The sequence below is a fragment of the Aquarana catesbeiana genome, linkage group LG13 (genome assembly GCF_042186555.1).
Source record: "Aquarana catesbeiana isolate 2022-GZ linkage group LG13, ASM4218655v1, whole genome shotgun sequence".
Taxonomy (NCBI): domain Eukaryota; kingdom Metazoa; phylum Chordata; class Amphibia; order Anura; family Ranidae; genus Aquarana; species Aquarana catesbeiana.
This window is the reverse complement of record NC_133336.1, coordinates 30,509,221-30,533,567: the sequence shown is the minus strand read 5'-3', so window position 1 is coordinate 30,533,567 and position 24,347 is coordinate 30,509,221. Positions and strand designations below refer to the sequence as shown.

General features: G+C 45.7%; 1 protein-coding gene across 1 annotated transcript in view; it reads right to left on the bottom strand.

Moving 5' to 3' along the window:
• Positions 1 to 5,853: 5,853 nt before the first annotated feature.
• The window catches only part of LIN52 (lin-52 DREAM MuvB core complex component), a gene marked incomplete at its 5' end in the record, with an annotated part of 60,098 nt that continues 41,604 nt past the window's right edge, over positions 5,854 to 24,347 (bottom strand). The window contains 1 exon segment of the mRNA XM_073610762.1: positions 5,854 to 6,131. Within this exon segment, the coding sequence (XP_073466863.1) occupies positions 6,076 to 6,131 (56 nt within the window).

Sequence of the window (24,347 nt, the reverse complement as noted above, 5' to 3'; positions counted from 1 at the left end):
AACTTACCTGAGCCCCATCTTGATGCAGCGAGAGCCTCGGCTCTCCCCTTCCTCATTGGCTGAGACAGCAGCGGTAACCATTGGCTCCTGCTACTGTCAATCACAGCCAGTGAGCCAATGAGAAGAGAGTGGAGCTGCATCTCTTCTAATTTTAGTGAATGGTTTCTTAAATTTCCTTTCGCGGAAAAGTTTTATCCCTATTGTGGGGTCACCAGTACGGTATTTGTACATTGAATTCATATCCCCTTTCAAGTGTCTCTTCTCCAGAGAGAACAAGTTCAGTGCTCGTAACCTTTTCCTCAAAACTAATGTCCTCCAGTCACTTCATTAGCTTTGTTGCCCTTCTCTGGACTCTCTCCAATTCCAGCACATCCTTCCTGAGGACTGGTGCTCAGAACTGGACGGCATACTCCAGGTGCGGCCAGACCAGAGTCTTGTAGAGTGGGAGAATTATCGTTTTATCTCTGGAGTTAATCACCTTTTTAATGCATGCCAATATAAAATCTTGTATATAGTCCCTTATCATCCCCTCCAAGAGCTTGCATACTATTGATGTTAGGCTAATTGATCTGTAAGTCCCAGGGACGCATTTTGGCCCATTTTTGAATATTGATGCTACATTAGCTTTTTTCCAATCGCCTGGTACCATTCCAGTCAGTAGACTGTTCGTAAAAATTAGGAACAATGGTCTGGCAATTACTTGACCGAGTTCCTTAAGGACCCTCAGGTGCAAGCCATCTGGTCCCGGTGACTTATTAATGTTAACTTTTTCAAATATATTTCTAATTCTGTGCTCTGTTAGCCATGAGGGTGCATCCTGTGACATGTCATGAGGATAAACATTTCAGTTTTGGTTAATGAAGACCCCCCCCCCCCCCCCCCAATTCATGAATATAATAAAAAAATCATTATATATCTTGTTTGAGACTCAGTGACATCACTAGGTCTCCCTGCTTCTCTATGCAATACAGGTAGTAGGAGAGGCTGGCAGGGTACTGTACACAATTCTGTGAAAACAGGAAGCTGTAGTAATGCCCACATGTGATATTGAGCCTCCATGGCCTAAAGAACTGAAATTCGGTGAATGAAAGAGGCGGGCCAGGGGCAGTAAGGCTGGGGAGGAAAGGGCTGGGTAATGCTGGATGTCCAATGAGGTGGGCTCCATTTTCTAATGCACATTGTGAGAAGCTCACAGTGTGCAGTGAAATCAGAGTAAGCAATTTCAGTATAGGATAGGAACCTCTACAACTGTGCAAGACTGATGGGAAGGCCCGAGTACAGTTTAGCCCAGGTTCACATTTTGAGGACGGGTTTGAAATTGTGCGAGTTCCGCTGAACACACGCGATTTCAAACAGGCAATGCAGTGCGACTTCAGGGGCGATTTGACAGACATCTGTGCGGGTTCATGCACAGATGTCTGTTCAAATCGCCAAAAGTAGTGCAGAAACTATTTTTGGGAATCGGTGCGGCGTTGCACCGATTCGGATGGTGCCATTGCCGGCAATAGCCACCGATTTGGCATGCGATTTGACATGTCAAATCGCATGCCAAATCAGCCCGATGTGAACGTGGGCTTATGGTGGTTTGAATCAGCCAACCTGTCCAACTGACCTGAGCGGTAAATCCAGCTCCGTTTGGAAAGGTGCTGAACCCAACTCCATTTTTACAGGAAAAGTGGAGATTTGCATACAACAAAACCCACCTACAGTATAAAACTGTGAGTCTATCAGCTGCGACTGTTGCAGCCTCAGCTCACCGATTCTGCATATCCCTAACCTGAAATGCCCAGTTTTGTGACAGGTTCACTTTAAACCATTTACAAATCATTTGGGGAATGGCTTCCTTCAGGCTGGAACTCTCTGCAATGGGCATAATTGATATACATCAGGAAACGGGCTTGTGCGATTTCCCCTTGTAAGGCGGATTTAATGAGGAGATTTGTGTAGATTGTGCTCGATCACAGTGCAGATTAAAGGGAACAGCTGGTGGTGAGTGTGGGCCCCTGGCAGAGCTGCGGGGGGTGAAACATCTTTATGTGCATCATCGGAGTCACATCTGAGCCGATTAACAGGAGCTGCAATTAACAAAGATGTAATACTGCATTGTGGGTAACATGGAGATATGGATGTACAATCCCCATCCAAAGATCAGTAATGCCTCCTATTAGATGACATGTCTGAGATCACGATATAGTCCACAGGAGAGGATCGCCATCATCATTATACAATGTATAAAACTCAATTAGTAATAGGAGGGGTCCACTGTGAATACCATACAATTCATATTCTATTATTAGGGTCTGCTATCGCTATTATACAATGGATATGCTGTTAAATATAGGAGGGATGAGGCTGCCTGCTTGGGATCTTTGTCAGATCTACAGAACCTAGTTTATAGGGGTGCAGGGGCTTATACGAACGTACCGAGCCCGACTAGGACAACGCTGCGGGTTTGGTCAGCTGCTAGACATCGATTTTTCTGAGATGCACACTGGTCCCCTGTTCAGCCTCTCTGGGGGAATGCCAGCCTAGCTCACTTTACGTCGGTTCCTGACCTCCAAGTGTGGGCACGCTATGGCATCAAAACTTTAAAGGGACATTATGCCTGAGGGCTTGCTGCTGACCTATCCTCAACTCACTCTGGCATTTCATTTGGCAGGTTGGATGTACTTTAGGTATGCTCAATTACGTCACGCTGCCAGAGCTCAATTTTCCACTCAGCCTCTTCTCCAGCTGGACCCTGTGGAGGAACTGCTTTCGCAAGAAGGTCTGCAAAAAACGCTCTCTGCATTGTATGGGACCTTGCTCATTGCTGACTCCCTAAAAATTGAGAGATTGTGGAATCTATGGATATTCCCTCCGTAAAGAGAGGATTAGGAGGACTGTCCTGAGCAATGTCCTAAATTGGTCATTTCCTCAAGAGATAACTTAATACAAACCAAAATTCTTACATGGTCTTTACTTTACCCTGGTGAGACTGCACAAAATGTACCCAGCTAGAGATCCTTACTGTCCTCGTTCCCGGACTCGGTTGGGTACCTATTTCCACAGGTTTTGGGAGTGCTCTAAGATACAAGTCTTTTTGTCTGATGTCTTTGAACTTGTTAACCTTAGGCTTGACTTGTCAGTTCCTAGGTCTCCGGAATTGGCTCTGCTTGGGATCCCTGATGACGCTCAGAGGTCCCATCATAGTAAATTATTGATCTGAAATCTATTCTTCTATGCTAAGAAAGTGATTATCTGCAAATGGTCCTCCCCTGCTCCACCTGCTCGGTCATTCTGGGAGGCCATGATTGATGCTGCCTCTTTACAAATTGACGTACATTCGTTGTCGTTGCCCTTGGAAATGTGAAAAGGTGTGGCAACTGTGGACCTCCCAGTAGTGTGGAGCTACTACATATCCCTCTTTCTCCAGGGTATGCAAGATGTAGGATCTTGATGCCTCCAGTAACTGGTTGGTGCCTCTTTCCCTCCCTCCCCCTCTCTCCTCCTTCTTCTTGCCGCCCCCCCCCTCCGGCCTTCCTCTGAGAGGATGTAGTTCCTCCTATTGGTGTCAGTATAGCATTGGTACCATGGGATTGTACTAAAGTGGGTTACTCCTCTATGAAACTGGATGTTTCTATTTGTTCCCTTGTCTACTACTTGTACTTATGTAATGCCATGTCAAATTGGTTTTGTTAAGTTTTTTTTCTCTGTATGTTCTATTATTTTATCCTTTAATAAAGCAATCCTGATTGTTAAAAAAAAAGGGGAGGTTCAGTAATATACAATGTATGCTCTATTATTAAAAAGGAGTGCCCCCCTATTAATACGATAGAATATATTGCATTATAGTATTAGTAGGGTTCCCCTATCAAAATTATACAATGTATGCTTCATTAATAATAGAATGGGTATACTATCACCATTATACAATGCATAATTAGCAGAGCTTCGTTATCATAAATAAACAATGTTTACTCCATTATTATTATTAAGGCTTCCCCATTACTATTATACAATGTATACTCTGTTAATTATAGGAAAGGTCTGCTATCACCATTATACAATATATACTTTATTGGTAATAGGAAGGGTCCCCATCACTATTGAACAAAGTATTGTTCATAGTTGGGGTCCGCTAACACTGTTATTTTATATACACTATATTGTCAAAAGTATAGTGACACTTGACTTTATATACGCACAAACCACACAGCCCACACAAAACACAACCCCACACACACACACAAAAAAAACACACACACACACACACACACACACACACACAAAACACACACACACAAAACACACACACACAAAACACACACACACACAAAACAAACACACAAACTTTAATGGCATTCCAGTCTTACTCCGTAGGGTTCAATATTGAGTTGGCCCACCCTTTACAGCTATAACAGCTTCAACTCTTCTGAAAAGGCTGTCCACAAGGTTTAGGAATGTGTCTATGGGAATGTTTGCCTATTCTTCCAGAAGCTCATTTGTGAGGTCAGGCACTGATATTGGTCGAGAAGGCCTGGCTCGCAGGCTCCACTCTAATTCATCCCAAAGGTGTTCTATTGGGTTGAGGTGAGGACTCCGTGCAGGCCAGTCAAGTTCCTCCACCCCAAACTCGCTCATCCATGTATTTATGGACCTTGCTTTGTGCACTGGTGCGCAGTCATGTTGGAACAGGAAGGGGCCATCCCCAAACTGTTCCCACAAAGTTGGGAACATGAAATTGTCCAAAATGTCTTGGTATGCTGACACCTTAAGAGTTCCCTTCACTGGAACCAAGGGGCCAAGTCCAACCCCTGAAAAACAACCCCACACCGTAATCCCCCCTCCACCAAATGATTTGGACCAGTGCACAAAAGCAAGGTCCATAAAGACATGGATGAGCGAGTTTGGGGTGGAGGAACTTGACTGGCCTGCACCTCGACCAGATAGAACACCTTTGGGATGAATTAGAGCAGAGACTGTGAGCCAGGCCTTCTCGTCCATCAGTGCCTGACCTCACAAATGCGCTTCTGGAAGAATGGTCAAACATTCTCATAGACACACTACTAAACCTTGTGGACAGTCTTCCTAGAAGAGTTGGAACTGTTATAGCTGCAAATGATGGACCAACTCAATATTGAACCCTACAGACTAAGACTGGGATGCCATTAAAATTCATGTATGTGTAAAGGCAGGCATCCCAATACTTTTGACAGTATAGGTTACAATCTATTAACAGGAGGGATCCCCCATCACTTGTTGAATATCTACTTTATTATAAATAGGAGGGGTCTACTATCCCTATTATTCAATGTACCTCTACTATTAATTAGGAGGGTGTCCCTTATCACAAATTAATAAAAAGACAGGTCAACTGCAAACCAAAATCATAGCTTGGGGGTACCACTTTGGGCTCGTTATCTGTACAGGCTCAGTGACTCCCGCTAAAGCGTGCAAGCTGAAGAAGCGCTCATCTGCTCAATTTGTAAACATTTAGAAAGAAAAGATCAGAAGTGCTGCAGCTCCAGCAAAGCCTATAGTAAAAGCAGCCCCAGGCCACGCTCAGTCCAGGCCACACACTGACGCATTTCACCCTTCCCACTCGGCTTAGCCATGGAGGTCATGGCGAAGCCTCATGGGTGGGGTGAAACGTGTTGGACATGGCTTGAGGCTGATTTTACTATAGACACTGCTGGGCTTTGGTGGATGTGAGGCACTCGGGATCTTTTCTGCCTACAGAAGGATCAACTGTCACCATTATACAGTGCATACTTTGTTATCAATAGGAAGAGGAGACATTACTGAAGAACATACGTGTACAGTACTCCATTTCCATTATATCACTTAATATAGTCAGTACACCACTCACAATTCTAACAAATCATTGGCTTTTATTTGTTTAAACAAGTTTTGCAGCAGAATGACTGCACAGGTGCTGACTTCTAAATGAAGGGCAGGTGATCACATACAGGAGCCCATATTTTAAATTCAGTACCACCCAATGCTGAAGACACAAGTCTTAAAATTAAGAATGACTGCCAAACAGCCACAATGTATTGTGGGCAGCTCAAACCCGCCATCTGTCCCAGAAATCTACTTCTTGGCCTTCTCCAGAATATTCAGAAACTTTCCTCGGGTCATTTCACGGGCTGGAAGAGACAAAAGTCAATGTTAGTTATGGAAGTCATCTGCTGGGAGGGTATTGGATACACTACTAAAAAATGTCCTGCTGTGGGTCTGAATTTACTTTAAAAGGGGAGCCAATGAGGAAAGAGACAATCTTAAAGAGGAAGTAAACCCTGATGGGTTTTACTTCCTCTTCTGCTCCCTGCAAACTAAAAGCATAATGGGCTAGTATGCATCGCATACTAGCCCATTATGTGACACTTACCTGCAAACGAATCCAGAGCTGTCCCCTGTGCAGGCCGAGTCCATCTTCACCCCTCTTCCTTCCGGGGCCGCAGACTCTGGCTCTGTGACTGGCCGGAGCCGCGTGACGTCACTCCCATGCATGTCTGCGGGAGCAGTCAGTCACGGCACACGCTGGGGAAGAAACGGCACGGAGGTTCGTTTCTTCACAGCGCATGCGCCGATGACATCTGCGCACTACAAGGGAAATATCTCCTAAACGGCGCACGTTTAGGAGATATTTCCTCTACCTATAGGCAAGTCTTATTCTATGCTTACCTATAGGTAAAAGTCACGAAGGAGGGTTTACAGCCACTTTAACCCCCTAAGCCTTTTTCTGACACTTGCTGCTTACAAGTTAAAACCAGTATTTTTTGCTCGAAAATTACTTAGAACCCCCAAACATTAGACTGTATTTGCGCAGCGGTCTTTCAAATGCAATTTTTTGGGAAGAAATACACTTTCATGAATTTAAAAAAAAAAACAAAAACGGTAAAGTTAGCACAATATTTTTTGTATAATGTGAAAGATGATGTTACGTGAGTAAATAGATACCTAACTTGCCATGCTTTAAAAATACACTTGTGGAATAGTGACAAACTACGGTACTTAAAAATCTCCATAGGCGACGCTTTAACCGCCTCACTCCCGCCCGCCGTCATATGACGTGACGGACTTTGAGCGGGTATATCTGAATGATGGGTGTAGCTACAGACATCATTCAGATATTGCCGTTTTCAGCCGGCGATTCCCTACACCATAAAAATGATCATAGCGGCTGTTGCACCGCTTGATCGTTCTTACGGCAGGCGAGAGGGGACATTCCTCCCCCCCCCCCCCCCCCCGCCCTCCTGTGCTTCTACCGATTCACCGATACGATCGATGAGTCGGACAGAGGATCCGCCGGCCCCCGGATGTTGATCATAGAGATTTCCGGCGGACCAGATGGTCGCTGGAGTCTCTATGATCGTTGGAGGCCGGGCACGATGTTATGACGTTACGCCTGGCCTCTGCATTCAAAAAAACGGCGCCGCTTCAGGCTGGGAAGCGGTGATCGGTTTATTTTTTTTTAATTTCAGGCTTCCCAGCCTAGTGGTGAGATGTGGGGTCTTATTGACTCCATATCTCACTATAAAAAGAGGACCTGTCATGCCATATTCTTATTACAAGGGATGTTTACCAGGAATAAAAGTGATCACATTTTTTTTTTCCAAAAGTGTCAAAATAAAAAGTATAATTAAAAATAAAGAAAACATTTTTTTTTTAAAAAAGCGCCCCTGTCCCCGTGTGCTTGTACGCAGAAGCTAACGCATATGCAAGTCCCGCCCACATATGAAAATGGTGTTCAAACCATACATGTGAGCTATCAACGCGAATGTTGGAGCGAGAGCAATAATTTTGTCCCTAGACCTCCTCTGTAACTCAAAACATGTAACCAGTAAAAAGATTTCAAACGTCGCCTATGGGGATTTTTAAGTACCGAAGTTTGGCGCCATTCCACGAGTGTGTGCAATTTTGAAGCGTGACATGTTGGGTATCTATTTACTCGGCCTAACTTCATCTTTCACAATATGCAAAAACATTGGTCTAACTGTACTGTTTTTTTTAAAGCACAAAACGGTTTCTTTCCCAAAAAAAACCACGTTGGAAAAATTGCTGCGCAAATACCGTGCGAGATAAAAAGTTGCAACAACCGCCATTGTATTCTCTAGGGTCTTTGCTAAAAATCATATATAATGTTTGGGGGTTCTATGTAATGATGATAATTTTTACATGTAGGAGAGAAATGTCAGAATTGGCCTGGGTGGCAAGTGGTTAAAAATGTCTACAGGTTACCAGTTTAGAAATACAGAGGAGGTCTTGCACTAGAATTATTGCTCTCGCTCTAACGTTCGTCGCGATACTTCATATGTGTAGTTTGAACACTGTTTACATTTGGTGACGCGACTTACGTATGCGTTCACTTCTGTGTGCGAGCACGGAGGGGATTGGGAACTTTACATTTTTTCCCTCTTATTTTTTATTTTTACACTGTCCCTTTAATTTTATTTATTTTTAATCACTTTTATTGCGGTCACAAGAAATGTAAACATCCCTTGTGACAGTAATAGGCAGTGACAGGTACTCTTTATGGAGGGATCTGGGGTCTAAAAGACCCCGAATCCTTCCTTTGCACTTTAAAGCATTTAAATAGCCAAGTCTGGCTGTTTTGAATGCTGTAATTTAAAAAAATTTGACGCCTTTAAGGCTTCCGTAAACCGGAAGCGAGGTTATGACCTCGCTTCCATGTTACTAGATCCGATCAAAGCCGATTCTGGCATTGTTTGGGTCTCTGGCCAGCCGGCAGACTTGCTGGATCTGAAAACAAGAATTGTTTCTCTACATAAAGATGGCCTAGGCTATAGGAGGATAAGATGACCTCAAAACTGAGCTGCAGCACGGTGGCCAAGACCATGCAGCGGCTTACCAGGACAGAATCCACTCAGTTCCACTCAGAATAGGCCTCTCTATGGTCCACCAAAGAAGCTGAGTGCATGTGCTCAGCGTCCTATCCAGAGCTGTCTTTGGGAAATAGACATGAGTGCTGCAAGCATTGCTGCAGAAGTTGAAGGGGTGGGGGGGGGGTCAGCTTGTCAGTGATCAGACTATACGCCGCACACTGCATCAAAATTGGTCTGCATGGCTGTCGTTCCAGAAGGAAGCCTCTCCTAATGATGCACAAGAAAGCCCGCAAACAGTTTACTAAAGACAAGCAGACTAAGGACACGGATTATTTGAACCATGTCCTGTGGTCTGATGAGACCAAGATAAACTTATTTGGATCAGATGGTGTCAAGCGTGTGTGGCGGTAACCAGGTTAGGAGTACAAAGACAAGCGTGTCTTGCCTACAGTCAAGCATGGTGGTGGGAGTGTCATGGTCTGGGGCTGCATGAGTGCTGCCGGTGTTCTGCCGAGAAAGTTCCCCTCGGCGGATAAGGACCCCCCTCTACTGCGCAGTAGGAGCCGGCGGAAATAGCCGAATAGTTGTAAATCAGCTGTACACGGCGCCTGTAAGAGGGCCCCTCGCGGGCTCGCCACGCTTCAGGCACGGCCTCGCTCGGCACTTTTTTATTCTCCCTCTAGGTCCACTTGGATGGTGGGGCTTGAACCTGGACCCAGTGCGCAGGCGCCGTGTACAGCTGATTGAAGGTTTTCAGCTTCGGCTATTTTCGGTGGCTCCTTAGTTGTTCGTACTGCGCAAGTGCTGTGCCTGCGCAGTACAGGGGGGTCCTTATCCGCTGGGGGAACTTTCTCGGCAAGACACCGGCACTGAGGAGCTACAGTTCATTGAGGGAACCATGAATGCCAACATGTACTGTGACATACTGAAGCAGAGCATGATCCCCCTCCCTTTGGAGACTGGGCCGCAGGGCAGTATTCCAATATGATAACGACCCCAAACACACCTCCAAGGAGGACCACTGCCTTGCTAAAGAAGCTGAGGGTAAAGGTGATGGACTGGCCAAGCATGTCTCCAGACCTAAAACCCTATTGAGCATCTGTGGGACATCCTCAAACGGAAGGTGGAGGAGCGCAAGGTCTCTATCATCCACCAGCTCAGTGATGTCGTCATGGAGGAGTGGAAGAGGACTCCAGTGACAACCTGTGAAGCTCTGGTGAACTCCATGCCCAAGAGGGTTAAGGCAGTGCTGGAAAATGATGGTGGCCACACAAAATATTGACACTTTGGGCCCAATTTGGACATTTTCACTTAGGGGTGTACTCACTTTTGTTGCCAGCGGTTTAGACATTAATGGCTGTGTGTCCAGTTATTTTGAGGGGATTTACAAATTTACACTGTTATACAAGCTTTACACTCACTACTTTACATTGTAGCAAAGTGTAATTTGTCACATATAAAGATATAAGAAAATATGAGGGGTGTACAGTACTCACTTGTGAGATACTGTATATGTGTAAATTATCCAGGGGGCACATATTCTATATCAATTTATTACTGACAGGAGTAGTTGGAGGAGAGGAGAATGCAGTTGGGAAGGGTGGAGCAGGTCTTAAGAGAAAAGGAGAGAAAAAAAAAAAGCAGAGTAGGGTGGAGAGGGACAGAGTAGGTAAGGAAAGAGCAGAGTATAATGGAGTGGAGAAGAGGGTAGAGCAGAAAGAAAAGGAGAAAGCGGAGAGGGGTGGGGGGAATGGCGTTGAGAAGGAAATGAAAGGGCAAAGTAGAGTGGGGTGGCGCAGGAGAGGGGAGAACAGATGGGGGTAAAGTGAAGCAGCGAGAAAAGTAGCAGGCACAGTAGGATGGAGTTAAGCAGAGGGTAATGGAGTGAAGCAGAGCAGGAGTATAGAATGCAGAGTAGGGCAGGGTGGAGCTGAGCAGGAGAGGATAGGGCATAGTAGGGTGGAGCAGACCAATAAAAGGAGAGCAGAGAAGGGTGAAAGAGCAAGAAAGTACAGGGCAGAGAGGGATGGCGTGGAGCAGAGCAGAAGAGGAGACTGCAGGGTGGAGTGACGTATAGCAAGAAAAGGAGAAGGGTAGGATAAAATAGGGCAGAGCAAAAAAAGGAGGCAGAAAAGGTTGAAGGAGTGTAATATATCAAGACAGGAGAGGTCATAGCAGGGTGAAGTGGAGCCAGGGTCGGCACTACCCATAGGCACATCAGTAGAGCGCACCCCACGAGTGAAGCGGTGACAGCACGGTGGGCTCTTTTCCCCTGTTTGGTTCACCAGAGATCTCAGGCAGTGGCACTATGTCACAGGGGAGAGGTGCGCTGCGGGCTGTAAGAATGTTTTCCCCCCGCTTGCCCCCTCCTTTCTCCCGTCAGCAGTGCGGAAGAGAGAACAGCTCGCACCAGCTTCCTGCCTGCTCTTTTTCTCTCCCCATTGGCGGAGGGCCAATCAGAAGTGACTAGGGGAGCATCATGGGACATGTAGTCACGGAAGATTGGCGGCCCCAGAAGATGCCCGGAAAGGTACACTGGACAAAAACAACCCGGGAACATACACATGTACATACTATTGCAGCAATGCAGTATAAAACCGAGAAGGGTTGGTACTAACTCTGGGAAATACCCTTTTGTACTGCACTGCTGCTAGCCTGTCCCTATACTGCTCTAGTCTGTCTTTATACATGCGGACCATGGCTGGTGTGCGGAAGCGAGCCGGTGCCGCCACTATTTGTCTTAAGGCCATGTCCAGAGGCTCAGGTGCGGGCCTGCGGACCACGGCTGAAGAAAAAAGGTGGAGAACTGCCGCAAAAATCTCCAACCCGCCACCTCCACTGTATACATGGGCAGAGTGAAGGGGGGTGGAGTCCGGGGTGAAACCAAGGGGGCAGCAAAATGTGGTTTCGCCTAGGGTGTTAAAAAATCTCTGCAGCAGCCCTGAGTGGAGCCAAGTAGGACAGGAGAAGAGGAATAATAAAGTGGAGTAACCAGAGTAAGGTGGAGTAAAGCAGATAAGGAAAGGAGAGAGCCGAGTAGAGTTAAAGAGTGCAGCAGAGGAGAAGGCAGAGCAGGGTGGAATAGAGCAAAGCAAATTAGGGTGGAGTAGAGCAGGGCAGAATAGGAGAGGGCAGAGTAGAAAAGAGAAGAAGTGCAAGAGAGCAGAGTAGAGTGATGTGTAGTAGAAAATAGTGGAAGACAAGTAGCAGAATAAGGTGGAGTGTAGCAGAGCAAGAGAAGGGGGCAGATTAGAGTGGGGGGGGGGGGGGGGGGGGGAAGAAAAAAAAAGAACTTCTTGAGGAGGAGAAGAGAGAAAGAAGAGAGGGCAGAGTAGGGTGCAGATAAGCAGAGCGGAAGAGAAGGGGGCAGATTAGAGCGGGACACAAAAGAGGAGAAGAAGAGGGGGGGGGGGGGGGAGAAGGAGAAGGAGAAGGAGAAGGAGAAGGAGGAGAAGAAGGAGAAGAAGGAGAAGAAGGAGAAGAAGGAGAAGGAGAAGAAGGAGAAGAAGGAGAAGGAGAAGAAGGAGAAGGAAAAAGGAGAAGAAGAAGGAGAGGAGAGAAGGAGAAGAGGGGAGAAGAAGGAGAAGAAGGGAGAAGGAGAAGAGGGGAGAAGGAGAGGAGGGGAGAAGGAGAGGGGAGAAGGAGAGGGCAGAATAGGGTGCAGATAAGCAGAACGGAAGAGAAGGGGGCAATGTAAGGTGAACTGGAGTAAGGTAGAGTAAAGCAGAGAGAAGATAGAAGAAGGGGCAGCCACAAAGTGTATGTGTGAAAGCATTCACTGATGCCCCCCAGTTTGTATTTTTGAGGTTGAGTTGAAACACTTCTCACCGTATACAACCCATGACTCTCTGCACTGTTCTTCCCGCAGATTGTTTAGTAATGCCGAGCGTGCTTTTAATTTGCAAGACGTCAGACACAGTTGTAATTTATACCAACATCTGTTCATTTCTGAGTGGTAAAACAAATTCACACATGCTGCTCCCCAAATCCCATCAGACTAGGGAGGAGCGTTGTGTACGGCGAGAGATGAAATATGGCTATGCGCCCTCCACCCTCATTTCCACCTGATCACAAGTTATATTCAACAACCTAAACCAGCAACATCCACAAACATGACACAAAATACACTCGGGACAGGATCACATGTGCTACACTGGTTACTCTCGGTTTAGTGTAACACAAACAATACACTAGGCATAGTATCTCATATGTACACATACAGGTTACACATGGGTTTAACACACACACACACACACACACACACTACACTCTGCATAGTGGCACACACACTACACTTGGCATGGTATCACACACACAGTACACTTAGGATAGTGTCTTGCATATGCACATACAGGTTTACACTCAGGTTAGTGTAACACACGAACCATACACTCAGCATAGTGTCTCTCAACACACTACACTCGGAATAGCGACACACACACAGAACACTTGGAAATGTGTTAAGAAAGATGTAAGCTCCAGCACAGTGACGGATCTTAAAAAAAAAAAAAAAAATCTGGTTTGAATGTAATTCAGGATGGGGCGAGTGATGTGAATGCTAATAAGAAGAAGGCGCTGGTGGCCTCACCTTGAGATGTCCATCACTGGGTTAACATGATGCTAATTGCATTTAGATTGATTAATTCTACTTAGTCCTGTCTCTTCCAATAACAAAATAATCAGAGCAGCCAGCACGCTGGAGGATAATTACTAAATTAACAGCCAGGGGGCTACAGCAAGGATGATTGGGGGGGTGGGGGGGGGGGGGATTGGTGGTGGTGGAGAAAGCCGCTCCATTCTACACATGTGCGCTGAGACAGTTGTGTGGCACACGGCTTACTCAGCATGTGTGCAGAACACATGCAAGCCAACACAGCCATGTGCTACACGTGCGAGCCGAGACACCTGCGTGCTTGCACGTGCGAGCCGAGACACCTGCGTGCTTGCACGTGCGAGCCGAGACACCTGCGTGCTTGCACGTGCGAGCCGAGACACCTGCGTGCTTGCACGTGCGAGCCGAGACACCTGCGTGCTTGCACGTGCGAGCCGAGACACCTGCGTGCTTGCACGTGCGAGCCGGGACACCTGCGTGCTTGCACGTGCGAGCCGGGACACCTGCGTGCTTACACGTGTGAGCCGAGACACCTGTGTGCTACACTTGTCACCCAAGACACCTGCGTGCTACACAACATACACAAGTCACAGCTATGCACAGTAAGAGGCAGGTAAATGACTGCCAGAAGCAGTACAGTAGAGCAGTAGCCTGCATTGGTATTAACAGCAGAATTTCTCATCACTTCAATACCAAGAAAGCAAAAGGTAGGTCCCTCTGAGGTGTCGATGGTGTAGGGACCGTCGTTTCTTGCTGTAGAACACATGCAAGCCAAGACGGCCGTGTGCTACATGTATGAGCCAAGATACCTGCATGCTTACACGTGTGAGCCGAGACACCTGCGCGCTACAAATGTGAGCCGAGACACTTGCGCGCTTCATGTGTGAGCCGAGACACCTGCGTGCTTCATGTGTGAGCCGAGACACCTGCGTGCTTCACGTGCGAGCCGAGACACCTGCGCGCTACACGTGCGAGCCGAGACACCTGCGCGCTACACGTGCGAGCCGAGACACCTGCGCGCTACACGTGCGAGCCGAGACACCTGCGCGCTACACGTGCGAGCCGAGACACCTGCGCGCTACACGTGTGAGTCGAGACACCTGCGCGCTACACGTGTGAGTCGAGACACCTGTGCGCTACACGTGTGACCCAAGATACCTGCCTGCTACACGTGTGAGCCAAGATACCTGCCTGCTACACAACATACACAAGTCACAGCTATGCACAGTAAGAGGCAGGTAAGTGACTGCCAGAAGCAGTACAGTAGAGCAGTAGCCTGCATTGGTATTAACAGCAGAATTTCTCATCACTCCAATAACAAGAAAGCAAAAGGTAGGTCCCTCTGAGGTGTCGATGGTGTAGGGACCGTCGTTTCTTGCTGTAGAACACCTATGGATTTAGACACTAGATTGAAAGAGCCATGTACCCCCAACAGCAGCCTCCTTTCATTCCCCAAAATGAACCAGATTGCCACGGGCAACACAGACAGTGCTTATTTCAGGGATTCTCAGAAATAAACATTAGAGAAAATGCTGATGGGGCTAATGAGCAGCACAGAAATGTTACGCCTTCAGCAAAAAAAAAAAAAAAAAAAAAAAAAAAAAGCAAAGGGGTGACCCGTCTCTTTCTAAACCAGAATTCCCCCATACATGACCCAGGAACCTTACATCACACGCTGTGCTGTCTGCAGGCCAGCCTGTACGGAGGAGCGAGGGGACAGAGGGGAGGCATGTGGAGGCTCCCTCTTCTCAGCCTAATCTCTATTTCATGGATTAAGCATCTATCTTCCATGAAGATCTCTGGTGAGGAGGGAGAGGGAGGGGGGGTAAATGGTCCCGCAGAGACCCCTCCCCTCCTCTCTGTCATCCATCGGGCATCATGTTTGTGCTCAAAATTCAATTACCTCCTTATTGATAGTTGAGCGAGATATTTAAGCTGCAGACATGAGGAAGTGATTTCCCAGGGGGACGAGACCCTCTCTATTTCACTGCTCCGCGTCCCCCGGGTGAATTCCTGAGGCGTCCATATTAATAGGTAATCAGTCACAATTCATTTATTAAACAGCCACAAGACGCCAATGAATTCTTCATTTACTTATGGAAATGTTTGTTTTACTAAAGCTGCTGAAGATCCACTTTTATCAGCAAGTGGCCCTATTAATAGATTCCTAATAACAGGCCCTGTGCCACTGATCAAACCGCGAGAAACACCGCGTGAAAAATACGCTTTACACGAGAGTGGGAACGACGCGCGAACTCGCCATACTGTGTGTACCCATCAACCACAATATCACCTCACTGATCTACACCATCACCATACCAGGTGTGTACCACCAGCTTTCATGCCAACCTACACCACCATACTGCATGTCCACCCACCAGCTATCATACGGACCTATACAATCATCATACTATGCTTGCACCCATCAGCTGCTATACTGATCTATATTCATTACCATACTGCAGGTCTACTCAACTACCATGCAGACTTATACCATCACCATACTGCATGTGTACCCATCTACCGTGCTGACCTATACATCTCCATACTGTGTGTACACCTATTATTATTATACAGGATTATAGTGCCAACAGTTTGCACAGTGCTTTACAACATCGGGGAAGACAGTACAATTACAATACAATTCAATACAGGAAGGATCAGAGGGCCCTGCTCGTTAGAGCTTACAATCTAGAAGGGAGAGTCAAGTGGAACAAGGGGTAGTAGCTGTGGGGGATGATCAGATGGACAAAATGAAAATACAGTTGTTAGGTGTGGGTAGGATAGGCTTCTCTGAGGAGAAGGGTTTTCAGGGATCATCTAAAAGCTAATAGAGTAGGAGATAGACGGACAGATTGGGGTAAGGAGTTCCATAGGCTTGGAGGAGCCTGGAAAAGTCCTGGAGACGAGCATGGGAGGAGGTGATGAGCAAGCTAGAGAGCAGGAGGTCTTGAGAAGATTGAAGAGAACGATTAGGTTGGTATTTTGAGACTAGATCAGTGATGTAGCTGGGGGCAGAGTTGTGGATTGCTTTGTAGGTAGTTGTTAGTATTTTGAATTTAATTCGTTGGGTGAGCGGAAGCCAGTGGAGGGATTGACAGAGAGGAGTAGCAGAGACAGCAGTTGGTAAGGTGCAGGACACTGGCAGCAGCATTCACGATGGACTGAAGGGGGGATAGAGTATGCAGTGGTAGGCCAATGAGAAGGGAGTTGCAGTAATCGAGGCGAGAGATGACCAGGGAGTGAAGAGCTTTGTTGTGTCATTGGTTAGAAAAGGGGCGTATTTTGGAGATGTTCCGGAGGTTGAAGCGGAAAGATTTGGACAGTGAATGGACGTGGGGCTTAAAGGAGAGTTCGGAGTCCAGGACTACTCCTAGGACCTTAGCATGTGGGGATGGGCTGATAGATGTGCCATCAATTTTGACAGAGAGATCAGGGGAAACAGGCACGTGGGGGAGGAAAAATAATAGGTTCGGTTTTGGATAGATTAGGAAGTGGTGCGACATCCAGACTGATATATCCGATAGTAAAATAGCAATATGTGAAGAGACTGATCTATACCATCACCACACACTGTGTGCACTCATCATCTACCATGGTAACCTATTCCATTATATTGCGTGTGTACCCATCATCTACCATGCTGACCTATACCATCACCATACTGCGTGTGAACCCATCTACTATGCTGACCTATACCATCTCCATACTGTGTGTGTACCCATCATCTACCATGCTGACCTATACCATCACAATACTGAGTGTGAACCTATCTACTATGCTGACCTATACCATCTCCATACTGTGTGTGTACCCATCATCTACCATGCTGACCTATACCATCTCTATACTGTGTGTGTACCCATCACCATACTGCGTGTACCCATCTACCATGCTGACCTATACATCTCCATACTGTGTGTACACCCATCATCATACTGTGTGTGTGCCCATCATCTACCATGCTGACCTATACCATCTCCATACTGTGTGTGTACCCATCATCTACCATGCTGACCTATACCATCTCTATACTGTGTGTGTACCCATCTACCATGCTGACCTATATATCTCCATACTGTGTGTACACCCATCATCTACCATGCTGACCTATACATCTCCATACTGTGTGTACACCCATCATCATACTGTGTGTGTGCCCATCATCTACCATGCTGACCTATACCATCCCCATACTGTGTGTGTACCCATCTACCATGCTGACCTATACCATCTCCATACTGTTTGTGTACAAATCATCATACTGCATGTGTAATCATCATCTATCATGCTGACCTATACCATCATCATACTGTGTGTGTACCCATCATCTACCATTCTGACCTATACCATCATCATACTGGGTGTTTACCCATCATCTACCCTGCTGGCCTATACCATAAGTATACTGTATGTGTATCCGTCAGCTGCTGTACTTACCTATACCGTCATCATACTGTGTGTGTACCCATAAGCCACCCTGCCATACTGATCCATCTCCATACTGACTGCGCACAGGTCTTACCACATCTATATCATGACAGTGTCTGCACACACTAGTCAGACAAACACAACCATATTGTTTCTATATCATCACAAACACTGCGATTTTGCTATATTATATTTATCAGCAGTGAATAGACAGAGGTGACACCTGTTGTAGAGGAAGAGAAGCGGCTGGTGGTCACATACTGACACAGGGATCTGTGCTGGTAAGAGACCTGCTGGTTGGTCATTATCAGCCATCGTTAAACAGCCAGATAACGAAGCAGCTGCAGACAATGTGCGGCACGCGTCATGACACATCAGTCTTCGCCGCTGACATTGGCCATCCCCAAGGGGATATAGCACTTGTTCAATTCATTAGGTCAAGAGGAGCAGCTGAGCCAGCCACGTGCCAGAGGGTCCCATCCCCTCCCACCGCAGACCCCTTTGCCCTCATTTCCTCCACCCCACATATGACAGCTGGAGGCCTCCCCCCCACCCCCCCACCCCAGGAGAGCTTCAGCAAAGCATGCAGCAGGTGAAAACATGACAGGACCCCAAACATCCACTTGATGCAGAGAAGCAGCCTCATCAGCATATAAATGGTCTCCAAATTTCTCATCAGACATTAGAGGAGCGACACTCAGCCTCACAATGAAGGTCTGCCACTGTAGATTCTCCAAGCATCCCTCCGACTAAATAAAAAGAGCACGGCAGATCTTTTACTCTGGCCTATACTATATTGTATATAGATCTACAGCCCCAGGACCTTCCCGTATTATATGATATAGGACAGTGGGGTGATCTTCCTTAAGGTTATCCCAAACCCTAAAATGTGTAACTATTAAAGCAGCTTGATTAACTCACATAAAAAGGGACAGAAATAGGATTTAAATCGACATTGGAAAGTCGAAAACGATAAAAATGCCAGACGGATGCAACATTCTGAAAATTGCTAAACTATTAAAGCTTGACCATTAGACAATAGAACGGTTTGTTGTGAATATTCAACAGGGTTGCAAAAAACATAACACTTGTTAGAATTGATTTTTATTTTTATTACATTGGTGTCTTTTTTTGTATATGGATTTCCTAGAAAATAAAAATAAAATCATTTGTTGTATAACAATTATGCCAAAAGAAAGCCTAATCCCACCTTTTTTGGGTCCCCCACCAGTGGTCCTGCCTCCGCCCCCCCTGCCGAGTGCCCCCAAAATGCTATGGGGGAACTGTAGCAGGTTCGCTCCCGAGCCGTGGTCTGTGTGTCCATTCAGCAGCTCAGCCCCACCCCTGCTCTCTTCTCACTGGCTGTGATTGAGAGCAGCAGGAGCCAATGACTCCCATTGCTGTGTGAGCCAATGAGGAGAGAGACCCTGCTTTCATGCACATCGCTGGATCAAGATTTGACTCAGATAATTAGAAGGGGGATCTGCAACCAGGAGGTTTTTTACCTTAGTGCAGAAAAGGTTAAAATAAAAAAAAAAAACCCAACAAAACAAAAGAAAAAAAAAAAAAACCTTAAAAAGGTTTCTTACCAACACTTCATATTCCCAATATGTGTGTCTGCTGTACCATGTACTTGTATAAGAAAGTCTCCTGTTCTCTTTGTATTGCTTCCTTTATGTGAAATCCCTGGTGATCCTGCCAGTTCCCTTGCTTACCTATATGAAAAACCGACTACAGTAAGCAAGAGAGCACATCGTGGTCAGTTTTCTAGCTATGCTGGGAACTCATGTACTTTCCTTCAAAGATCAGACTTGTCCTGGACACGCCTCCGCTGCCCAGCCATTCACTGGGAAGCTCAGTGTGACGCAGCTTCTCCTCCCCCAGCTCTTATGCAGCTGAGAACAGAGGGAATGTCTTTGCATAAAAAAGGGAAAAAAAGGTATTTATAAGTGTTGTGCCTTTCATTTATATTTTAAACTGAATGGGCTGTTTTACAAGGTGATCGTTTTACAATCACTTTAAGCCTGGTTCACAACCATGCATTTTTAGTGCTTTTTGCATTTTGCAGGATTTGTAATACAGAACGTGTTCCATAGGAAACCATGTTAAATGGACTGCAGTGCAAATCTGCAAAAAGCATTAAATGCATAGGTGTAAACCAGGCCTAAAGTGATATTAAAGTCTCTGTTTTTTTTGTTTAAAAATAACAAATATGTTACATTTACCTGTTCTCTGCAGTGTTTTTTCGCAGAGCAGCACAGATCCTCCTCTTCTTGGGTCCCTCTCTCCTGCTGAGTGCCCCCACAGCAAGCAGCCTGCTATGGGGGCACCCAAGCCGAGACGCTGCTCTGTGTGTCCATTTAGACATGGAGCCATGGCTCGGCCCGGCCTCCTTTCTCCTTATTGGTTTACTGACTTTGATTGACAGCAGGCAGGAGCCATTGGCACCACTCTGCTGTCTCAGCCAATGAGGGAGAGTCTTTTACAGCCGAGACCCTTGTGCAACATCGCTGGATCGAGATGGGGCTCAGGTAAGTATTAGGGGGGCTGAGGGGGGGTTGCTGCACACAGGTTTTTTTACATCTTTATGCATAGAATGCATTAAAGTAGATGTAAACCCTCACATATACCCAGTGAAGTGAACAGCCTCAGATGATACACAGAGATGAAACAAATCTCCCTACATAAGTTTTACATGTATATCTGGTGTCTTCAGCTTTATATACAGTTTGGAAAAATGCACGTTCTATTTGAATTTTCTCTTCCTGAATTCACCTGCGGGTGTGTATTTTTGCCATACACTGAGACAGCTGATTGGAGAAAAGGCACACACTCCCTTCTCCACATAGGCAGAGACTTGCAGAGCTGTGCTGTGAATAGACCAGCTCTCTACTAATCTATTTATAGCACCCACCCAACACAAAATTTCAGGCTGGTTTTATCACAGTTGACAGAGAACTTGTCAGAAGTTCTCATGCTGATAACAGAAGAACGGAGCAGGAGAACGGAACAGGAGAAAGCCATGGGACTTAGGGCTTTGGAGAGAGATAAGAAAACACTACAGATATATATGCCCAGCTTAAATTTCACAAATCGGGTTTACATCCACTTTAAGATAAAAGAACCTTCTGACTTAAAATGTAAATTCACCTTTACAGAAAAAAAATCTGTAAGGTGAACTTACACAGGACCCCCTCTTCACCCCCCCCCCCCCCCCCCCCGATCCGCGGCAATCTCCAGCCCCAGCATTTTTGAGTCAGGAGTCCAGGGTTTAGAAATCCTCTCAGCGGAGTGTCCAAAACGTACCTTGTTAGGAGAGATGTTTTGGAGCACTCTAATTGGTCAGCGGCGTCACATGGGCGACCAATCAGAAACCGCATAGCCCGTCCTGTCAGCTGGTAAGACGCTCCAGACTCCTGATGCGGATATTCTGGGGCTTAGAATGGGAGATTGACCGGGGGGGGGGCTGTGTAAGTTCACCTTGCAGATTTTTCTGTAAAGGTGAACTTACCCTTTAAGAATCACTTTACAGGCTTTGCTTTACCTTGCTAAAACCACACGGAAAAAAAATAAATAAATAAATAATTCCCTATAACTCCTATGGGATTCTTCACACTACTGCACTGCACTGCACTGCACTGCACTGCACTGCACCGGGTGCGTTTTTAAAAAAGCGCTGCATCTTTGGTGTGCTTTTCTAAACTGCACAAAAAAAAAAAAAAAAATACAGCTCCCAATTGAAGTGAATAGAAAACGCCTAAAAAAAACGCACTGTGTTTTTGTCACATGTTCACGTTTCACGTGTGCTGGGAGTCATGCACCCAAAAAGCACAAGTAATGAAAAACTTAAATCGCCACATAAACGGGTCCTCTGCAGAAATGAACAAAAGGGCTTTGGTCCATAAGGGAATACTAGTGCGAAAGCTGATGCGGTTAAGGATGAGCTGGTTCTACATTTTTGGGCTGTAGAAAAACTCCCAAATCTACTTCAGTTTTTGAACTACTTTCCTCATGCAGTGGTTCAGGAAGAAATTAGCAGCATTCAAGAAGGCCATGTTAATGCAGGACAATACTCCTCTGCTTGGTTAGCAAGCAAAGACCTAAAGGATAATTGAATGACCTTCCATTAAATCCTATTGAGAACTTGTGTGCCTATCTCAAATGCAATATTCATAGCGAGGGAAGACAATACACCGCTTTCTGCAGCACTAGAGAGGCTTTGGTTGCTGCTGCTGCTGCAGCAAAAGTTCATTGTGAACAGATCCAAAAACTGAAAAATGCTATTCATGGCAGTTCTTAAAAAGAACGAACAGTGTGCTTTATTGGTATACGAATATTTTTTAAAAGTCAAAAAAAGTTTTATGGTGCTACGAGTAATATTAGGTTACTTATTTGTTACTCTAACTGTAAAACGCAAGCATAAGGGTCGATGAGGAGACTATGGATGACGTCTTTATGCTTTGTTTTACGGCGTCTTTCCTTGCTAGATGCCGTATTGTAACCTGTTGCGAATTTGTGTTCTTGTATGGACTTTATTTGTACTGTACATGTGGTTTTTCTCAAAATATTTCCATGAAAAAGAAAAACCCCCCAAAAATGGGTGTGGAAAATTAGGATATGTACAATAAGTTAGTTGTCTAAATATTGTGTACACTAATAGTTGCCTTATAATTGGGCAAACATTTTCCCCCTGTTAAGAACAAAACTAACTTTTCCTTTGTTAAACATTCAGGTTGGATAAACATTTTGATACTATAGAGCAGTTGTCTCCAAACTGTGGCCCGGGGGCCAGATGCAGCACTTACCTTGCTTTTTTTCCGGCCCTTGGGGCACTATTTTATCCACTGAAACCAACAATGGAGCATAATTATCTCCCCTCCACTAACACCAGTGAAAGGGCAAAATGCCACCCACCGGCATCAGCCATGGGGCCCACTGGCATCAACCATGGGGCACAATGCCACCCACTGGCATCAACCATGGGGCACAATGCCACCCACTGGCATCAACCATGGGGCACAATGCCACCCACCATGTTGCCGGCTCTTTTGATCGGTTCATAAAGGCCAATCATAGACTTGAAGTTATCCAACAAGTCCATCCAGAGCATTTCTAAAATGCAATCTCTGCAAACTTCTGCAAGGCATACAACCAACTGACTGGCTTGTTTCACATGACAAGTTTCTAGGTGTAATCCTGGGAAATAAGCGGCGCATCCACTTATGAGTGGAACTCCGCTTTAAATTAAAAATACTAACAACTTACAAAGCCATCCACAACTCTGCCCCCAGCTACATCACTAACCTAATCTCAAAATACCAACCTCTTCGTTCCTCCCAAGACCTCGTGCTCTCTAGCTCCCTTGTTACCTCCTCCCATGCTCGCCTCCAGGATGTCTCGGGAACCTTTCCCATCCTCTGGAAACTCTCTACCCCAATCTGTCCGACTATCTCCTACTCTGTCTACTTTCAGATGATCCCTGAAAACTCATCTCTTCAGCGAGGGCCATCAGTCCCCCCACATAACAACTGTACATTTATTTTCTCCATCAGCCCACCCACCACAGTTATTACCTTTTCTAGCTCTTGACGCTCCCTCGTAGATTGTAAGCTCTAATGAGTGGGGTCCTCTGATTCCTACTGTATTGCAATTGTACTGTCTGCCCTCATGTTGTAAAGTGCTGTGTAAACTATTGGCGTCCTATAAATCTTGTAAAAATGATAATAATAAATGATTCATCTAAAAGTTTCTTTGCTTCTCAATTGCCCAAATTTCCAATCCATTAGCCTTCCTTTCAGAATAACCACATTTTCCAGAGTATTTACAAAAGTCCTCCTAGGGGTAGTGGGTTTTTTTGTGAGGAAAAGGCATTCACACTTATTTTACCTAGATGGCATTCTGCTGTTAAAATAATATTTTACTCACTCATCAGAATATAGTCTATCAACTGTAGATGAGTTCGGCTGGTTAGCCAATGTGGGAAAGAATCATCCACTCGGGACCTTATATACCCGGGAGTTTGGAAAAATTCCTTTCAGAATTTAATTTCACTTCGCATAGAGAAAATTCTGGTAATTTCAGAAAAAAAAAAAAAAAAAATCACACATAGCTTAACTGCTACTTCCCTCACGGTGTCTCAGTGACTGCAGATTGGGGGGCAATGGTTTCCACGACACCGGAGATTAAATGGGCTCAGTGTATGTCTCGTCCCTTTCAAAAGGGTTTCCACCAATGTTGGTCAGAAGATCTAGGATACAGAATACTTATGTTTTCAATTAGAAACAGTCTTTGGTGGTAGACAAATGAGGATAATATGCTAAGCTGCCATTCCCTCCTACCCATCTAATAGACTAATTACAATGGATGGCTGTAGAGTCTCATGCCTGGGGGAGTCAACCTGTGGGGTATGGACCTTCCCCTGGAAAAAAGTGGTGTGCTGGAGCGAAGGGCTGCCCTATAAAGTATTTTGGCAT